The following is a 21,986-nucleotide window of genomic DNA, read 5'->3' on the forward strand; positions in this document are numbered from 1 at the left end:
CAGGGTGGGGGAGGGGCAGACAGCGAGGGAGACACAGAATCTGAAGCAGGCTCCAGGCTCTGAGCTATCAGCAGAGCCTGATGTGGGACTTGAACCCACAAAGCGTGGGATCATGACCTGGGCCAAAGTCGGATGCTCAACCAACTGAGCCACCCAGGTGCCCCTCAGACAAAATAGACTTTAAAACAAAGACTGTAGCAGGGGAGTCACACATTATGCCACAAGTCTCAATAATTTAAAAAAGACTGAAATCATATCAAGCATCCTTTCTGAGCATAATATTATGAAACTAGAAATCAATTATAAGAAAATATCTGGGGACACCTGTGTGGCTCAGTCAGTTGAGTGCCTGACTCTTGATTCATACAACAAAAGAGGCAAGAATATACAATGGAGAAAAGACAGTCTCTCCAGCAAATAGTGCTGGGAAAACTGGACAACTATACACAAAAGAATGAAACTGGACCACTTTCTAACACCATACACAAAAATAAACCCAAAATGGATTGAAGACCTAAATGTGAGATATGAAACCAAAAAACTCTTAGAAGAAAACATAGGCAATAATCTCTTTGATATAAGTCTTAGCAACATCTTTCTAGATATGTCTCCTCAGATAAGGGAAAAAAGCAAACTAAACTATTGAGACTGCACTACAATAATACGCTTCTGCATAGTAAAGGAAAATCAACAATATTAAAAGGCAACCTACTGAATGAGAGACGATATCTGCAAATAATATATCTAATAAGTGGTTAATATTCAAAAGATATAAAGAACTTATATTATGTTGTATAGTGACAGATAGTAGCTACACATGTAGTGAGCAAAGCATAAAGTAAACTTGTCAAATCACTGTTATACACCTGAAACTAGTGTAACATTAATTACATATATAATCCATATATTTATAGATTTATTTTAAAAGAATGTATATAACCCAAAGCCAAAAAGAACACAAATAACTCAACTAAAAAATGGGCAGAGGACCTGAATAGTCATTTTTCCAAAGAAGACATGCAAATGATCAACAGATACATGAAAAGCTGCTCAACATCACTAATCATCAGAGAAACACAATCCAAAACCACAATGAGACATCACCCTACACTTGTCAGAATGCCTAGGATCAAAAAGACAAGAAATAACAAGTACTGGTGAGGATGTGGAGAAAAAGGAACCCTTGTGGACTGTTGGTGGGAATGTAAATTGGTGCAGCCACTATGGTAAACAGTATGGAGATTCCTCAAAAAATTAAAAATAGAAATACCATAAGATCTAGTAATTCTATTACTGGGTACTTACCCAAAGGGGAAAAAAAAACACTAATTCAAAAAGACAGATGCACCACTATATTTACAATAGCCAAGATATAGAAGCAACCCAAGTATCCACTAATAGGAAGATAAAGAAGATGTAAAAAAAAAAATTAAAAAATAAAGACACCAGCAACTTATTACTCAACACATCTCCGGAGGTAAGGGAAACAAAAGCAAAAGTGAACTATTGGGACCTCATCAGAATAAAAAGTTCTGCACAGCAAAGGAAACAATCAGCAAAACTAAAAGGCAACCAAGAGAATGGGAAAAGGTATTTGCAAATGACATGTCAGATAAAGGGTTAGTATCCAAAATCTATAAAGAACTTACCAAACTCAACACCCAAAAAACAAATCATCCAATGAAGAAATGGGCAAAAGACATGAACAGACACTTCTCCAAAGAAGACATCCAGATGGCCAACCAACACATGAAAAAATGCACAACATCACTTTTCATCAGGGAAACACAAATCAAAACCACAATGAGAATGGCTAACATTAACAACTCAGGCAACAACAGATGTTGTCCAGTATGCAGAGAAAGAGAAACACTTTTGCACTTTTGCAAACTGGTACGGCCACTCTGGAAAACAGTATGGAGGTTCCTCAAAAAATTAAAAATAGAACTACCTTACAACCCAGCAATTGCACTAGTAGGTATTTATCCAAGGGATACAGGTATGCTGTTTCAAAGGGGCACATGCACCATGTGTTTACAGCAGCACTATCAACAATAGCCAAAGTATGGAAAGAGCCCAAATGTCCATCGATGGATGAACGGATGAATGGATGAATGGATAAAGAAGATGTGGTGTGTGTGTGTGTGTGTGTGTGTGTGTGTGTGTGTGTGTGTGTATAAAATGGAGTATTACTCGGCAATCAAAAAGAATGAAATCTTGCCATTTGCAACTACACGGATGGAACTAGAGGGTATTATACTAAGCAAAATTAGTCAGTCAGAGAAAGACAGATATCATAGGACTTCACTCATATGAGGACTTTAAGACACAAAACAGATGAACATAAGGGAAGGGAAGCAAAAATAATATAAAAACATGGAGGGGGACAAAACATAAGAGACTCTTAAATATGGAGAACAGAGGGTTACTGGAGGGGTTGTGGGAGGGTGGATGGGCTAAATGGGTAAAGGGAATTAAGGAATCGACTCCTGAAATCTTTGTTGCATTATATGCTTAGATGTAAATTTAAAAAATAAATAAAAAATTTAAAAAAAGATGTGATATGAATATACAATAGACTACTACTCAGCCATAAAAAAAAGAATGAGATCATTTGGGACTGCGTGAATGGGTTTGAGGGTATTATGCTAAGTGAAGTAATTCAGATACCAAAAGACAAGTACCATAGAATTTCAGTTATATGTGGAATCTAAAAAACAACACAAATGAACAAAGAAATAAACAAATAGACTCTTAAATACAGAGAACAAACTGGTGTTTTCCACAGGGGAAGTGGGTGGAAGGATAGGGAATTAAGATGTATTAAACTTCCAGGTATAAAATAAGTCATGAAGATGAAAAGTATAGCATGAAGAAGATAGTCAACAATATTGTAATAACATAGTATGATGACAGATGGGGACAACACTTGATTGTGGTGAGCAATGAGTAACATACAAGACTGTTGAATCAGTATGTTGTATACCTGAAACCAATATAACATTGTATGTTAATTATACTTCAATTAAAAAAAAAAGAAAGAAAAAAAACCAGTAGGGGCACCTGGGTGGCTCAATTGGTTGAGCGTTCAGCTCAGGTCATGATCTCACAGTTCCTGAGTTCAAGCCCTGCATGGAGAAGGCTGCTGTCAGCACAAAGCCCGCTTTGGATCTTCTGCCCCCCTCTCTCTCTGCCCCTCCTTTTCTCTCTCTCTCTCTCTAAAAAATAAATAAAACCTTGGGGGGAAAAAACAGTTAACTTACCAAATCATTTGGGGAAGATATTGTGGGACTATACAACTATTCTGTTTCACCTACAAGTTTCATCCACTAATTTTAGCCTTCATCAGTGGATCCTGCCTGCAGCAATTATTACTGTAATGTTCTTTTTCTTATTTTTTTATTCTTTACTTACTTTTGAGAGAGAGATAGAGAAAGAGAGGGAGGGGCAGAAAGAGAGGGGGACAGAGGATCCAAAGATGGCTTTGTGCTAACAGCAGTGATCTCCATGTGGGGCTTGAATTCAGGAACTGTGAGCTGAAGTCGGATGCTTAACCGACTAAGCCACCCAGGTGCTGCTATTACTGTAATGTTCTAAGGGCAATTTTCTATTTCTCTCCTTTCTCCTACGTTAATTGTAATCTCCCGTAAAGAAGATTTATTGTCTCCCCCATTTATTTCAATCATTCATTTCTATTAGTAGGAAATAATGGATATTTAGTTTATTCTTTGGGTTATAATCCAATACTATTCTTATTTATTTCATTGCCCAAATTGTTCCAGCTTTGTCCATGGGGAGCTCTTTCAGGCTGGCCTCTGTATCCTTCTGACATGTTATTTCATACTTTGCAGCACTACAAGATGCCCAACCCTAGAATAACCATTTCTCCAAGAAGTCCTGGTTGCTTTTAATAGATAATGATACTTAGAACCAAGATCCGGGCACTATATATAGTTGCTGATACTGAGTTGTCACTATTTTTAGGCCTTTCCAGAATATACTAACCCATGTACATATGTATGTCTATAATTCTATATGTTTCTATCTGCATATAATGAAATCATAAGTTCATAGTGAGACCTCCAACTCTAATCTAGCACCACAGAGCTCATTCTAGCCTCTCCTCTTGCTTATGTGTAACTTCTTCCTTCAACAGAGAAAAACATTCTACCTAGCCCTCATTACAGTTTGCTAATTTGTTCAACCCTAGCATACCTGTAGTTTCAGTCTTACTCCCACAAGAAACAAATTTACCAACTAGAGACAATGTTTATGTACCTTTTTGGTTTTATCCTTGTAGTATCTAGTCAAAATACAGTTTCTCAAAGTTACTTAAGTCAACTTCTTTTCTCACCCATTTCTTTCCCTGAAGTGATGTCATATGTTAGTGAAACAGCTACGTATATTTTCACAGTCTGCATTCCATCTTGGAATTCTTCTGAATCCTGACTGAATTTTTGCATACTGTATAGTATTTATGCATACTGTATAGTATCACTGTTTGTGGTGTTAGTTTTACAGGTTTTGACAGATGTGTGGAGTAATGTTTCTACCACCACTTTACCATACAGAATGGTCTATCACTCCCAAAAATTCTTATGCATTCCATTTATAGTCAATCCCTATCAACACCTGGTAACCACTGATTTGTTTTCATCCCTATAGTTTTGTCTCTTCCAGAATGTCATATAAATGCACTGGATAATACAACAGCTTCTTGAATCTGGCTTCTTCCACTTAGAAAAAAATCATTTAAAATGTAATTCACTTGGGGCGCCTGGGTGGCGCAGTCGGGTAAGCGTCCGACTTCAGCCAGGTCACGATATCGCGGTCCGTGAGTTCGAGCCCCGCGTCAGGCTCTGGGCTGATGGCTCAGAGCCTGGAGCCTGTTTCCGATTCTGTGTCTCCCTTTCTCTCTGCCCCTCCCCCGTTCATGCTCTGTCTCTCCCTGTCCCAAAAATAAATAAAAACGCTGAAAAGAAAAAAAAATTTTTTTTAAATGTAATTCACTTAAGATTCACACTTTCATTTTGAAGATATTTTGGAAGAATAGAATTCTACGTTGTTAGTTATTCTTTAGCACTTTAAATTCTCATTTGTCTTTTGGGCAGAATGATTTTTATTGAGAAGTCCACTACCAATTGTATTACTGTGCCTTTGAAACTAATGGATATTTTACCACTTTGGGCTGCCTTTAAGATTTTCCATTTGGTTTTTCAGTAGTCCTATGATACATCTGGGAGTGATTTCCTTTGTATTCATCACACTTGGGTTTTATAGAGTTTTCTAAATCTGCAGGTGGCATTTTACTATTATCTACCATCATCCAGTTCTCTAATCTCTTCTGCTGTGTCTAAGGAGCTGTTAAATCTATGGGGCTCTTAATTTGGAGTATTGTATATTTTACTTACAGAATTTCCATTTGGTTATTTTTTTTAAGATTTCAAGCCTCAGATAAAATTCTCCATCTCTTACATTTTTTTCTCAATTCTAATTTCTTCAATGTATTAATTATAATATAAATTTCCTTTTCTACTTAAAATGCCCATTTTCTATTTAAATTCAAATATCCAAATCACATAGTTTTTTATTGTCTGGTTTTTATATTGGTGTTAACAGATAACATAGTATCTCATGGCATGCCAAATACTTTATATAATGATAAAAAATTTTATTTTTTATTTTTTAAAAAATTTTTTAATGTTTTATTTATTCTTGAGAGAGAGAGAGAGAGCATGAGCGAGGGAGGGGCACAGTGAGAGAGGGACACAGAATCCGAAGCAGACTCCAGGCTCTGAGCTGTCAACACAGAGCCCGACATGGGGCTCAAACTCACAAACTATGAAATCATGACTTGAACCGAAGTCAGACGCTCAATTGACTGAGCTACCCAGGCGCCCTGATAAAAAAAAAAATTTTAATGTTTATTTATTTTTGAGAGAAAGGGAGAGTGTGTGAGTGGAGGAGAAGTAGACAGAGAGGGAGACACAGAACCTGAAGCAGGCTCCAGGCTCTAAGCTATCAGCAGAGAGCCCGACGTGGGATTTGAACTCACATACCATGAGATCATGACCCAAGCTGAAGTCAGGTTAACCAACTGAGCCACCCAGGCACCCCTATGATGTTATATCTTTTACTGTAAAACAGCCTCAAATTACACAATGGGTAAAAGAACACTATAAAGAACTTTTACTCTTCTGAAATAACCATAGTTAATGGTTAAATATATATCCTTCCAGAACTGCTTTCTGTGACTATACATTTACTTTTTTTTAAAAAAACAACTTGCATTTTTCACTTAATGATATACAAGCAACCCTCAAAATTCCAATACACACAAATTTCAGTTGCCTTATTTGGTCAAACACCACCAGTTCCCCAGAAACATGGTTCAAATTTCAGTTGAACAAGACTGTGAGTAATTGCACAAACTTCACTGCTAACTCTTCAATCCACAAACTGCTTCTAAATAACAGATCATGGGGCGCCTGGGTGGCGCAGTAGGTTAAGCGTCCGACTTCAGCCAGGTCACGATCTCGCGGTCCGTGAGTTCGAGCCCCGCGTCAGGCTCTGGGCTGATGGCTCAGAGCCTGGAGCCTGTTTCCGATTCTGTGTCTCCCTCTCTGTCTGCCCCTTCCCCGTTCATGCTCTGTCTCTCTCTGTCCCAAAAATAAATAAACGTTGAAAAAAAAAATTTTAAATAACAGATCATGATCTGTGATCAATCGTGTCACTTATCTCACAGTCTGTCAATGACTAGTCATGTGTGTCTGTTATTCAGTCTATGCCAAGACAGTAAAGCATGTAAGGTGTTTTCCTTTCTTGTCTCCTAGTGATAAATCCACATAACATTTTATAAAAACAGATAATCCAAAAAGGGAATTAGCCCAAAAAACGGAAGTGCAGAAAAAGAAAAAAGAGAATAACATTGGAAGTAAAATTCAAATAAAATATAAATGGAGTTAAAGAATAGCTACATTGTCAGTTCATCAATGGGATATATTAATAAACTTACAATAATTATAATATAGTTACATATCTAATAAAGGAATGTGATTCATATTACCCTGTAAGTTTTATTATAATTTGAGCAAAAATATGGTATGTTTTAGATTTTTAAAACATACTGTAAAATTCACACTTAATACTTTCAATAGAAGAGAATACTCTGAAAGAGAAACATGAAGTAGAAGTGGGGAAAATACACATAAGTTAATTCTGACTGCAGTGATAGCTTATATATTAATTATTAACCTTTGGTTATGTAAGACTACTTTGGTTTCATATAGTTTATTCTTAATACTTTTCATTTGGGTTGTGAATGTTCATTTCTCACTAATTTTTCAAAATAAAATTAGATTTGTCAACCCAGTAATATTCTCCAAAAAAAAGCAGTTTAAAACATTTTTAAAAATTAACATTTTATTTATCTTTTATTTCTCCATGGAAAGGTGAAATTTTATGGTACTATATATGTACCTTTAGAAAATCTCTATGGTCAATTGGCCAGTTTGCAATACTATTTTCGTGCTCCTTTCCTTTTGGTAGACACAAAATTCAATACGATCATATACCTCTCTATTTTTACTTTGACTTCAGTCTTATTGAGAAAGACTATCTGATAGATACCTGAGCTGAATTCCATTTTTGTGCTTTTATATTTTACTGAATGATTAGCTGTAATTATTTCATGTGAAAAAATATTCAAATTTAAATGTAGAATATGTGTCAACCATTTGTGGAATTTTTCTTAAGTTTAAATATGTTCCTCTGGAAAGCTTTTTTTTATAAAATTATTTCATACATCATTGCATATCCATTCAAATATATATTATATATTCTAAATACTGGAATAAAAATCAGATTGCTATAAAAGGAGGGGGAGGAGAAGGAGGAATTGAAGGAGGAGGAGGAAGAGGAGGAGGAAGAGGAGGAGGAGGGGAAGGGGGAGGGGGAGAAGGAGAATAGCTGACCATAATAATGTTAACACTACTGCCATTTGAGAGACCCTAGAAACGAAGCCAGAGGAAAAAAGATAGACATATCAACATAAATGAAAAGTGACTGTGGAAGGAAACTGAGTGTGATAAAAAGGATGAAGATGTCCCAGAATTAGTAATGCCAGCAAAAATAGCACATTGAAGGAGTTCTCAAAGATATGTGACAATGTTGAAAATGCAAAAGGTAAAAGATGGGAAGCTGATCCAAACCTGAACAGGAGTATTATAATTTGCAAAGGCAGAGAAATAATGCTAACTCCATAGTGTGAGTGACACAACAATAAGATAAGCACTGTCCAAGTTATCATGATCAGTTTTTCACAAAGAAATAAAACACTTTAATCCTCAATGTATCTAATGGTTTAAATTATAGTATACTAAATATTTTTTTTCATTTTTCTTTATTTATAGTAGAAGAGAGCATATAACGTTTCTAAAAATATTTTTAAGTCACAGAACAATCACAAATTTTAAATTTTTTTTTAAGGAAAAAATTTGTGCTTGCAGGGTCATTTTTATGGCCCTACACTACCATGTACCATCTACATCTCCCATGTTAGTGCATATGTACCTACCTTACTCTTTTTAAGAGCTACATAATATTCTACATATCTGATTCAGTCACTAATTCTGCATATCAAACCCTAAAACTTAGTGATTTAAAATAACAATTTATTGGGGTGCCTGGGTGGCTCAGTCAGTTAAGCATCTGACTCTTGGTTCTGGCTCAGGTCATCATCTTGCAGTTTGTGAGTTCGAGCCCTACATCGGGCTCCGTGCTCACGGTACAGAGCCTGCTTGGGATTCTTTCTCCCTCCCTCTCTGCCCCTCCCCTGCTCACTCATTCTCTCTCTCAATCGCAAAATAAATAAACTTAAAAAATTTTTTAAATAACAATTTATTAAGCCTCACAATTCTATACATTGACTGAGCTCAGACAGTTCTTCCGCTTCACGTAATATGGATCAGGTTACTCATGCAGAGGCATTCACTTGGTAGCTTGGCTGGGGCTGCAATGATCATAATGTTCTCCCACTCCAGTGTCTCTCCTCATGTACCTTCCATCACTAAATAATCTGTTCTGAGTTTACGGCATGGCAACTGACTTCCAAAAGGGTATCTTCCAAGAGAACAAGCTCTAATGTACTCATCAAGCCTCTGGTTTGTTTCATGCTTATGAATGTATCGTTTGCCAAAGCAAGTCACATGATCAGGACTAAGATAATTTGGGAGTAATCTACTCAAGGGTATGAATACCAAGAAGTATCATTTATTGAAAGTCACTAATGTAATAATAGTATCACTTATTTACCCTCTGTTAGTAGACATTTAAACTGTTTATAATTTTTCCCATTAAAACACTATAGGATATTATCATTGTAAAAAATCTTTAGCCAATTAAGCCCACACAAGATATTATCCTAGATAAAAGTATAAATTCTTCATACTTAACAATCAGGAAATTCTACATTTTAAATTTAGAGAGAAGTCAATTTCTATTTATCATATGTACTAATTCATATCAGTAAAGAAAGGATAGAATACTCCTAAAAAATCTTGCCAACACTGGGGATTGTTCATCTTTTTTATGTATTTTCAATAATTTGCATTTATTTTATTAATAGTAAAGTTAAGCATATTTTTGTATATTTTATGATTATTTATGTTTTTACTTTTTATTTTACTATTGTGGTATTTTTGATTTGTATGTTTGTAAGTAAGATATTGATCCTTTCTTCAATTTTGCATGATGCTAATATCTTCTCTCAACCACTGGTTTTTAAACTTTGTTTATGGCAGATTTTATCCCATAGAAGCTAATAATTTGTATGTCATCATATCTAGCCATTTTTTCTTTCAGGTAAGCTAATCTCTATTCCTTAGACTACAAAATTGATGTCTTATATTTTTTAGCATACATATACTTTTCTTGGCATTTTACTTTTTCTCCAAAAGTTATTTTTGCATGTGAAGTATTACGAATTATCCAAATGTCATTTATTGACTGACTATCCTTCTTTTCTCCCACTTGATTTATTCTTTAACTGATTTACTTATTCCTACAACAGCATCACATTTTTAATTATTATAGTAGAGCATGTTTTAAATATCTAATAAAGCAAGTAGCACTTCATTCTTATCTTTTGAAAAGGTTCTTGTCTATACTCACACTTTATTTTTCCAGTTTCATTGAGATATAACTGACATATAATGATGTATCAGCTTAAGGTGTACAAGGCAATGATCTACATATATAATCATACATTTTTCTTATGTATATAACTTTAGAATCATCCTGTCAAATTCTGAAAAACATCCCACTGGGTTTTGATTGACATTACTTTAAATTTTTAGGTGCTATCTTTATCTGTTCAATCTGCTAAAACAAAATACCACAGACTGGGTGGCTTATAAAAAACAGGAATTTATTTCTCACAGTACTGGAACCTAGAAGTCTGAGATCCGGGTGCCCACATGGTCAGGTTCTGTTTCTGATGAGAGGTGCTCCCCCATTCATAACCTCACATTGTATAAGGGGCTAGGGAACTCTGTTAGGGCACTAGCCCCATTTATGAAGGCTCTATCCCTCCTGACTTAATCACCTCACAAAGACCCTACCTCCTAATACCCTCATACTGGACATTAGGTTTCAACATTTGAATTTTGGAGGACACAAATATTCAGACCATAGCAGATTCTTTTTTTTTTTTTTAATGTTTGTTTATTTTTGAGAGTGGGGGTAGGGGCAGAGAGAGATGGAGACACAGAATCTGAAGCAGGCTCTAGGCTCTGAGCTATCAGCACAGAGACTGACATAGAGCTCAAGCCCACAAGCCACGAGACCATGACCTAAGCAGACGTCAGACATTCAACCAACTGAACACCCAGGCTCCCATAGCAGATTCTTTGAAGGAACCACAGAAATGAAAAATATAGTTATTGAAATTTAAAGCTCCAAGCAATTGGCTACCAAGTAAAAACATCTGAAGAGATAATTAGGAAACAACAAAATGAATTACACAGAATGCAATAGAGAGGCAAATAGATAAAAAATACAAAAGAGTTAAGAATCATAAAAGATAAAATGATGTGGTCCAATATGCTATCTAATGGGAGTTTCAGAAGAAGACAACAGAAGATAGGGGAGAGGCAGTACTCAAAAAGATCATGGGTGAAAATTTTCCTAAGATTCAGGAACCAAAATGAGTCTCACAAAATGTAAATAAATTCTCACCTAGACTCATTAAAACTGGAGCCAAATAAAGGGGAAAAGAAGCTCTAATGAGCAAATAGAAAGAAACAGAGGGGCAATTAAATGAACATCAACTTTCTCAGCTACAGCAAAAGAATTCAATAATCTCTTTAAAATACTGACAGAACATAAATGGCAAGCTACAAATCCATGGCAAAATAAAGACATTTGAGGGAGAAAGGAAAGAGAAAAGAAAGCCTTGAGTTTACTATTAACAGACCTGTCAATATTAAAACTAATTAGAAAAATGTAGATTAGCTGGGCCAGTTTCTGGAATACACAGAAGACAGCGTCAACATTTTTACCAGGATAAAGCTTCAGAGACAGCTAAAACCTAAAATTATTCTTTCCTTCCAGCTATTTGCAATATCAAATTGAAGATAATTTATGATTGCATATTTTCTCTCTACTATTTGGGATGATACAAACCCTATTTCTATTGATTTGCTGATTATCCTGAAAACTTTAATATGCCTACATAACTAAACAAAGTCTACAGCTGGTCAATGTCTTATTTCCTAAACAATACAAGGACCTAACAATCAATTCCATCCAAGCGCATTAATAATTGTAGTTCAGTATTTTAGTTCTCCCTTTTTTAGCTTTACAAATTAAATACAATTATTACCTTTAATTGCATATTTTTTGCTTTTTAAAATGCTAAGCAAAAATATTTCTTCAGACTACCATGGGGAAATATTAAAATTTTTCAATGAAGACTGAAGACAGCAGAGAGGGCATGTGAGGTAATCAACATCCCATAAATAGTTCCCAAATAAGATCTCTTCTTGCTTAGTATGTCATACATGCCTCCCAACATTTTGTACAAAAATATTCCCATAGCTTTATTCATAATAGCCAACAACTAGTAACCACTTAAGTAACCATCAACAGATGGACCAACTGTATTACATTTATACAACAGAATAGTACTCTGCTATAAAAAGGAAAATCTACTGATATGTACAACACAAATTCATCTTTAAAATATTATACTGTGAATAAAAAATAAAATAAATAAAATATTATACTGCATAAAATAAGCCTTATACACAAGAACATACATTATAATGATTCCTTTTACATTAATTTCTGGAACAGAGATAAACTAATCCATGGTGGAAAAAACTGGAACAACAGTTGACTCTGGATAAGGATGAGGAATAAGTGACAAAGGACATGAAGGAACTTTCTGGGGGAGTTAGTAATGTTCTATATCTTGACAAAGAATCGGATGACATTTGTTAAAACTCATGAAATGGTGCAGTTAAGAACTATACACTTCATTGCACAGTTGACCTTTGAACATGAAGGTTAGGGGCACCAACCCCCAGCACAGTTGAAAATCTACATATAACTTTCCACTACCCCAAAACGACTACTGATAGTCTACTACTGACCAAAAGCCTTACCAATAACATAAACACTTTATTAACACATATTTTGTTTGTAACATGTATTATATACTGTATTCTTCCAATAATTAGCTAGAGAAAAAAATGTTAAGAAATTTATAAGACAAATATGTTTACAGCATTAACATTAACAGTTTATTGAAAAAAAAACTGCATATAAGTGTACTTGTGCAGTTCAAACCCATGTTCAAGGGTCAACTGTATATACGCCTTATATTAAAAGAAAAATACATAAATGCTGAACTTCAGTTAATGATATACATACTAAAGTATACTCATTTCAAACTTGCATGGAAATGCATCAAAAAAATAAGACCAATGATAGAAGAATATATATGAGACCAAGAGTAGAATCTGGGCAGTGAGTGTATTAGATTCCCATTACTGCTGTAACAAACTACAGCATATTTTTTGGCTTAAAACAGCGCATATTTATTCTATTACAGTTTGGGAAATCAGAAGTCTGATATGTTCTTGACTAAAATCAAGATGTTGTCTGGACTGCAGAGCTTCTGAAGTCTCCACAGAAAAATTCCTTGCCTCTTCCAGCTTCCACCTGCATTCCTTGACTCATGGCTTCCTTCTGCCATCTTCCAAAGCAGCAGCATAACACCTTCAAATCTCTTTCTGACCATGCCCCTACTTCTGTCATCACATCTCTTTCTCTGATATTGATTATTCTGTTTCTTATTCTAAACCTTTGTGAAGACATTGGGCCCACCTGAATAATCTAGCGCAATCCCTCCATCTCAAAATTCATAATTTTATCACATCTGCAAAATCCCTTTTGCCATGTAAGGTCACATATTCAAAGGTTCTCAGGATTAGGATGTGGACATCAGTGGGATACCATTATTCTACCTACCATGGTGGGTATATGGGTGTTTACTATGCAATTCTTTCACCATTTATGTATTTTTGAAATTTTCCTAATAAAATATGAGGGAAAAGTTAAAATCCAGCAATAGGGATAAAGTGTTGCCACCATACTAAATCAACATGTATCTTCTTCCAATAAAAAGGAGGAATTTTCCCCCTTCTTACAAATAAAGTTCTTTCAATAAAGAATGTTATTAAAAGTTGTATTTACTGGGGTGCCTAGGTGGCTCAGTTGGTTCAGCATCAACTTTGGCTCAGGTCATGATCTTAATGGTTCCTGAGTTAGAGCCCCACATCAGGCTCCATGCTGTCATGGTTCCTGAGTTTGAGTCCTGCATCAGGCTCACTGCTATCAGCATGAAGCCTGCTTTGGATCCTCTGTCCCCATCTCTGACCCTCCCCCCAACCCTCTCTCTCAAAAATAAATAAAACATTTTTTAAAGTAGTATTTAGTTCTGCATTTAGCTATTAAAAACACCATTTCTATTGCTACCCTGAAATTTTCAAAAGATTTTTAAGGGAAGTTTATTTTTTTTAAAATGGAAATAGAAACAGACCAAATACAATGCTTAGAACATAGTAAAACATGAATATGAGGTTTTAAATTGTTACCTAGAGTTGCTTTAACTTAGAAAAGATTCCACTTTAAGATACGTTTACAAAAATCACTTTTTAATGCTTATCCAACACACCCTTTTTAAGCAGGATTTCTTCTTTATTAAATAGGCTTTTGTTATACAGATAATAAATAGCTTTTATATAGGATGATCATGGTAATTAAATTTTCTTAATATAACAAATTTCAATATTTTTAAATCCTAGAACAAAGTTCACATAATAAAAATGTTGTTTCAGATCTTTTCTCACAGCTCATTTTCAAGAAATCACCAAATTCTATTGATTCTCCTTCCTGTCTCTCCTGTTCTATCTTCAGTTGTATATAAGTCCTAATGACCTCATCCCTAGATTATAATAATTTTATAATTTATTTTCTTCTCTCCAAAATTGTACCAACTCCAATCTATCTTACAGAGAGTTAACAACATATGCTTCAAATTTAGACACAGAGAGTCTCAGAAATGTAATGCTTTTAACAATACATATCTGCTGAAACCAAACATCTTTTACAATTTTATGCAGATATGCATATGTCCCTTGGAAACAGCACTCCTGTACCCTTTGGGTAAATACCTACTAGTGCAATTGCTGGATCCTAGAGTAGTTCTATTTTTAGTTTTTTGAGGAACCTCCATACTGTTCTCCAGAGTGACTTCACAAGTTTGCATTCCCACCAGCAGTGCAAGAGGGTTCCCCTTTCTCCACATCCTTGCCAGCACCTGTTGTTTCTTGTGTTGTTAATTTTAGCCATTCTGGCAGGTGTGCAGTGGTAGCTCATCAAGGTTTTGATTTGTATTTCCCTAATAAGGACTAATGTTGAACATCTTTTCATGTGTCTGGTAGACATCTGATGTCTTCTTTGGAAAAGTATCTATTCATGTCTTCTGCCCATTTCTTAACAGGGTTGTTTGTTTTTCAGGTGTTAAGTTTGGTAAGTTCTTTATAAATTTTGGATACTAACCCTTTATCAGATATGTCCTTTGCCAATATCTTCATGAGCAGTATTGTGAGATCTTGGGGTGCCTGGGTGGCTCAGTTGGTTAAGGGTCCAAATCTTGATTTTGGCTCAAGTCATGATCTCACAGTTCATTAGTTCGAACCCCACACTGGGCTCTGCACTGCGAGTGCAGAACCTGCTTGGGATTCTATCTCCCTCCCTCTGTCCCTCCCATGATTGTGCGTGTGCTCACTCTCTCTCTCTCAAAATAAATAAGTAAACTTTAAAAAAAGAACCGTAAGATCATGACCTAAGAAGAAATCAAGAGTCAGATGCTTAACCAACTGAGCCACTCAGGAGCCTCAATCCTACTTCTGAAACCAATAGTGTACTGTATATTAACTAAAATATAAATAATTAAAAAAATTTTAAAGCATTATAAAAATGAGCTTACCCTTCTCATACGTAATTCTTCTAATGCTTCCAGCAAACTTGTTTTGAAATCTAGTAGCTGAATAGAAAACATGGTCTCTGAAGAACTTTGAAGAGCAAAGGTAGAGGATGATGAATCAGTCTTAAAATGATTCTCCATATTAACATTTACTTCCTGTAATATAAAAAGGTTTTAACTGAAAAAAATCATCTATCTAGGTTTTTCAAGTAAAAGTACATTTACCATAAAGATATAACCACCTGTATCCCATAATACTTCAGGTTTAGCACTGAATAACAGTTTTGTCATCAATACTATTCTAATCTTGACACCACTTGTGTTTTGTGATGCATCCATAGTTTCTGTGGCTGAGGCTTTTTATGTTACCTTAGTACCTGCACAAACTAAATTTTCTTCCCCTAAACACCACATCTTAAAAGCTGGATTCCTAAATTGCAGGCAAGGTGTGACCCTTCAGTAACTGCTTCATACCAAGGCTGCCAGACCATGTGCTTCCTAACTTTGCCTTGATATATCGCATTTTGTAAGGATGCTATGAGTACTAATAGTATTTCAATCTTTAAACCCTACAGAGTTGAAAAAGAAAGAATGAAGTAACTGCCTTTTACTAAAAGCCAAGACTTAAATATCTTTCTCAGTATGAGTCAGGCTACAAGAAACTTCTCTTTTCAACTTTTCATAATAATAAATATCAATTCACAGGTAGTTGGAAAGAAATGTACAGGGTGTTCTATACACCACGCATCCTCTTCCAATGTTAAGATCTTGCATAATAATAGTACACTATAAAAACTGTATATCTGACTTTGGTACAATACACAGATCTTATAAAATTCTTCCACCTATACATTCACTCATTTGTGTGTGGGTGTGTATATAATTCTGTGCAAGTTTATTTTATGTATAGCTTCATGTAGCTACCACTACAATCAAAATATAGTACTGTACCATCAACAGTAGCTCCCTCATGCAGCTTGTTTCCATACCCACTACACTACTCTGTTCTCTATTTCTATAATTGTTTATTTGAACAGCGTTATACACAAAATGGAATCTTACATCACGTAACCTATTAAGATTGAATTTTTTTCAGGGGTGCCTCACTGGCTCAGTCAGTAGGGTATGTGACTTGGTCTCAGGGTTGTGAGTTCAAGCCCTACGCTGGGTGTAAAGATTACTTTGAAAAATCAATGAATCAATCAATCTCATCTAATTAAAAAAAAAAAAAAGACTAGATTTTGTTCACTCATGATAATTACCTTGAGGTTCATCCAAGCTGTTGTATCAACAGTTCACTCCTTATATTGCTGAGTAATATTCCATAGTATGGACATACTATGGTTTAACCATGCACTCACTGAAAGACATCTGAGTCATTTTCACTTTGGGCTTTTATGAATAAAGCTACCATGAACATTCATATACAAGTTTCTACATAAGTTTTCATTTCTTAGAGATAAATATCCAAGAGAACAATTGCTGGGCTGAATGAATACAGTCCACTTTTAGCTGTGAAAGAAACTACCAAACTATTTTCCAGAATGGTAATACCATTTTACAGTCTCACTGGCAATGTATCAGTGATCCAGCTTCTCCAAATCCCCACCAGTGTTTGGTGTCATCACTATTTTTTTTATCCTAGCCATTCTGATAGGTATTATATTAGTAAGCATTATCTAAAGAAACAGAGCCAATAGGATGTATATGTACAGAGAGAGAGAGAAAAAAATTCATTTTAAGGAACTGGCTCATGTGATTGGGAGCCCAGCAAACCTGAAATCCTCTGGGCAGGACAGTAGGCTGAAGACCCAAAGAAGAGATGATATTTCAACTTGACCAAAGGCAGTCTCAAAGCAGACTTCCTTTAGGAACATGAGTTTTTCCTCTTAAGAACTTCTACTATTTGGATAGGAACACCCACATTATGGAGGATAATCTGCTTTACTGAAAGTCTACGGATTTAAATCTAAATTTAAAAATTTAAATTTAAAATTAAAAATTACCTTCACAACAATGTCTAAACAGGTGTTTGACCAAATACATTTGATCAATATTTTTTTTTTGTATTTTTTTAAAATTAACTTACCCTAGGGCACCTGGGTGGCTCAGTTGGATAAGCGTCAGACTCTTGATTTCAGCTCAGGTGATGCTCTCATGGTTCATGAGTTCAACCCTTGTGTCAGGCTCTAAGCTGACAGTGAAAAATCTGCTTGGGATTCTCTCTCTCTCTCTCTCTCTCTCTCTCTCTGCCCCTCCCCTACTCTCTCTCTCTCAAAATAAACATTTAAAAATAATAAAATAAAATAAAATAAAATAAAATAAAATAAAATAAAATAAAACTGGCTTACCATCATAGCCTAGCCAACTTGACACATGAAATTAACCATCACAGGTGTGCGTGCAAGAAACTTTCTAAAAGGGAAATTTCCATTCCTGAAAACGATGGGCTACATTAGTTGGATAAACCCTCCAGCTAAAAACAATTACAATTTTGAATAAAATATTTTTAAACCTTCCTAAAAGTATCAAAGACCTAGCAAAATAGTAAAAAATTGTAAATCCAAATTCTAAATTCTAAAAAGACCATGGGCCAAGATCTAAGCTAAACAGAGAAAGCCATGTTCATCCTGTGGGTATCTGCCAAATTGAGTAAAATTAAATAACAACACTGATGACCTCTGGTGTGAGAGACAGGGAGTGCAAACCTAGGGTCTGACAAAGTGTGAAGTCTAATAAGAGACCTATTATAGTAAACAGAATTCAGAAGAGTTAAACTCACTTAAGGTTGAAGCAAAAATAACCACCTTCTATAGGATAGCTGCCCAGGTGCCAAGTAGATAAAGCATAAAAGAGAAGAAAGGGAGGCGGAGATATGAAGGAAGTAAAAACTGTCTCATCCCAGAAAGTTGCCATTAACTTAATTTCAGATAAGTCTGTTAACAAAGGTGGTTTCATAGGACTGTGAAAGAAACCTCAACTTATGAATAGGATCTCAAATGTTTTCAAACTGGTAGTGCCCATAAGAATCTAGCAGAAGCAAATAAAAATTCTTTCTAGAGAAATGTAACTTTATTGTAGGTACTCAAGAAATCTTTAAAAATTATTTTTCAAGGACAATGAGCAGCACATAAAGATAATCAGGCATAGGACACAACACTGCATTATGAGAACAAGCAGAAAAAAATAGATAATAGAAACACACACACACATACTGCAGATTTTTCCATTATCACACAAAAGAACTTTAAAACAGCTATGGTTACTATGTTTAAAGAAATAAAGTCAAGGTTGAAAATATTTGCGAAGAAGAGCAGATTTTTAAAATATCCCAGTATAATCTCTAGATAGAAAAAGTATATAATTGACAACTGATAACTCAATATGTTTGGCAAAGACCGTACATAGCTGAAGAGAGATTTAGTGTACTATAAAAAAGATTAAATACAATATCAAGGATGCAGCAAGAAAATATAAAAATGGAAACTACAGAAAAAAAGGTTAAAAAAGAATATAAAGTCAGAGGGTGTAACAGTTCCAGAAAGAAGAAGAGAGAAATAAAGAGACATAAACTATATTCTGAAGAAATAACAGCTGAGAATTTTCCAGAACTAAAGTAAACACCAAGTTTCAGATCAAGAAGATCAGTGAATCCAAAAATACTTCATTTGATTTAATCCTGACTGAAAAGAAAACAGCATATGGGATACACTGAGAAACTGAAGAGAAAGGAGTCACCAACATCTTTGGTTCATGCGAGTCTCCATCCTTTAATACTGTTTTATTCTTTTTTATGCTTGCTTTCTAGTTCACTCCCAATCTTTACAGATCACCCCTAATGCTTTTGATATGCATCCTTAAATCTATAGTTATCCTTTTAACACACATAGTGTTATGTGTGTATTTAATTCACATAAATTCTATTATGCTATACAGGAAAAAAAAAAGAATTGTAGTGAATCCAAAATGTATTTTAAAAACCCATATCTACAGATATCACAGTCAAGTGACAGAAAAAAATATGAAAAAAAGAAAATATATGAAAAAAATCTTAAAATATTACAACTAAATCTCAAAGGACTTAAAGCATATAGATATTACCAAAACAAGGAAGCAAAGAAAATATGAGAATGAAAAATTACAGGCCAATATAGTTCACAAAGTAAGTCCTAATTCTACACAAAATAATAGCATACTGAAAGTGACAACAGATAAAAATAATATATCATAATCATGTTGGGTTTCTCGCAGAAATCTAAAGTGTAACATTAAAAATCAATCATTATAATTCTCTACATTAAGATGGTAAAAGAAAAACAATTACATGATAATAAAGAAAAAGCATGTGAAAATACACAACTGCTCAAAATATTAAAAAAGAAAACTCTCAGGGAGTTCCTGGCTGGCTCAGTCGGTAGATCACGTGGCTCTTGATTTCAGGGTCATGAGTTCCAGCCCCACACTGGGTGTAGAGACTGCTTAAAGAAATAAACTTAGGGGCGCCCGGGTGGCTCAGTCGGTTAAGCGTCTGATTTCAACTCAGGTCATGATCTCACAGTCCGTGAGTTCGAGCCCCACGTCGGGCTCTGTGCTGACAGCTCAGAGCCTGGAGCCTGCTTCGAATTCTGTGTCCCTCTCTCTCTGCCCCTCCCCTGCTCATGCTCTGTCTCTATCTGTCTCAAGAATAAATAAAAATATTTAAAAAAAAAAAAAAAAAGAAATAAACTTAAAAAAATAAAAAGCTCTCAGAAAACAATAAGCAAAAGAGAGCTTCCTTAATTTGGTCAGCAGAATCTATAAAAAAATGTTCAGCAACATCATACTTAACAGTGAAAAGTTGAAAGCATTCACCCTGAGATCAGGAATAAGGCAATTTTCAACATTTTATTAAAGGTAACACAATAAGAAAAAGAAATAAAAAGTACATAGACCAAAAAGCAAGAAATAAAACTATAATTAACTAATGAAATAATTGAGAATATAGGATATCTTTTTAAAACTACAGATTAAGGGGTGCCTGGGTGGCTCAGTCAATTAAGCACCCAACTCTGGGTTTCAGCTTGGGTCATGATCTCATAGTTCATGAGTTCGAGCCCCACATTGGACTCTGTGCTGGCAGTGTGGGGTCTACTTGGGATTCTCAATCTCTCTCTCTCTTTCTCTCTCTCTCTCCCTGTCTCTCTACCCCTCCCCTGCTCACATCTCTCTCAAAATAAATAAATAAACTTAAAAAATAAATAAAACTACGGATTAAGTATTAGAATTAATAAGAGGATTTAACAAACCAGAAAGAAACAGAAACAATATACAATAAGTCAACTATATTCATATACACTAAGAAAAAAGCTTGGAAATAAAATTTAAAATAACACTTGTGGGGCACCTGGGTGGCTCAGTCAATTGAGCATCTGGCTTTTGATTTCAGCTCAGGTCATGGTCTCATGGTTCATTAGATCGAGCTCCGCATCAAGCTGTGTGCTGCCAACACACAGCCTGCTTGGGATTCTCTCTCTCCCTCTCCCCCTTCCCCTACTCACGCATGTACTTGCTCGCTCTCTTTCTCAAATAAACATTTTTTTCAAAATCAAATCAATCAATAAAAAACATTTGCAACACTATAGCATTTATAACACTAGAGCAATCAAGACAGTGTGAAGATAATGCAGGAGAAGGAAACAGACCTATGAAATGCAACAGGAACATACATCCAGGGGTCTGGGTTCCTGTTGCATTTCACAGGTTGCATTTCAATTACATAATACTGAATGGTGAAAAGCTGAACGTTTTTCCATTAAGATTAGGAACAAGACAAGGTTGCCAACTCTCACCTTTTATTCAACATAGTATTGGAAGTCCTACCCAGAACAATTAGGCAAGAAAAAGAAATAAAAGGTATCCAGATAGGAAAGGAAGAAGTAAAACTGTCACTATTTGCAGATGACACATATATATAAAACCCTAAAGACACGACCAAAACATCATTAGAACTAATAATTCAGGGGCGCCTGGGTGGCGCAGTCGGTTAAGCGTCCGACTTCAACCAGGTCACGATCTCGCGGTCCGTGAGTTTGAGCCCCGCGTCGGGCTCTGGGCTGATGGCTCAGAGCCTGGAGCCTGTTTCCGATTCTGTGTCTCCCTCTCTCTCTGCCCCTCCCCCATTCATGCTCTGTCTCTCTCTGTCGCAAAAATAAATAAACGTTGAAAAAAAAATAAAAAAAAAAAAAAGAATAATTCAGTAAATTTGTAGGATATAAAATCAACGTACAAAAATCCGTTGCATTTCTATATGCTATAACCATCTACTAGAAAGAGAAATTAGGGGGCACCTGGGTGGCTCAGTCAGTTAAGCGTCTGACTTCGACTCAGGTCATGATCTCACAGTTCATGAGTTTGAGCCGGGTGTCAAGCTCTATTCTAACAGCTCAGAGCCTTG

At 35.3% G+C, this 21,986-nt stretch overlaps 1 protein-coding gene across 3 annotated transcripts in view; it reads right to left on the minus strand.

The window, feature by feature from the left end:
- Positions 1 to 21,986, minus strand: part of CCDC73 (coiled-coil domain containing 73) — a 175,364-nt gene that overhangs the window by 111,568 nt on the left and 41,810 nt on the right. For all 3 annotated transcript variants that reach the window (XM_045039108.1, XM_045039107.1, XM_023239733.2), the window contains one exon: positions 15,557 to 15,709. In XM_045039108.1, coding sequence (XP_044895043.1) covers positions 15,557 to 15,694 — 138 coding nt within the window. In that variant the 5' untranslated portion in view covers positions 15,695 to 15,709. The remainder of the gene's footprint in view (positions 1 to 15,556; positions 15,710 to 21,986) is intronic.

This window comes from Felis catus, chromosome D1 (assembly GCF_018350175.1).
Source record: "Felis catus isolate Fca126 chromosome D1, F.catus_Fca126_mat1.0, whole genome shotgun sequence".
In the NCBI taxonomy this organism is placed as follows: Eukaryota; Metazoa; Chordata; class Mammalia; order Carnivora; family Felidae; genus Felis; species Felis catus.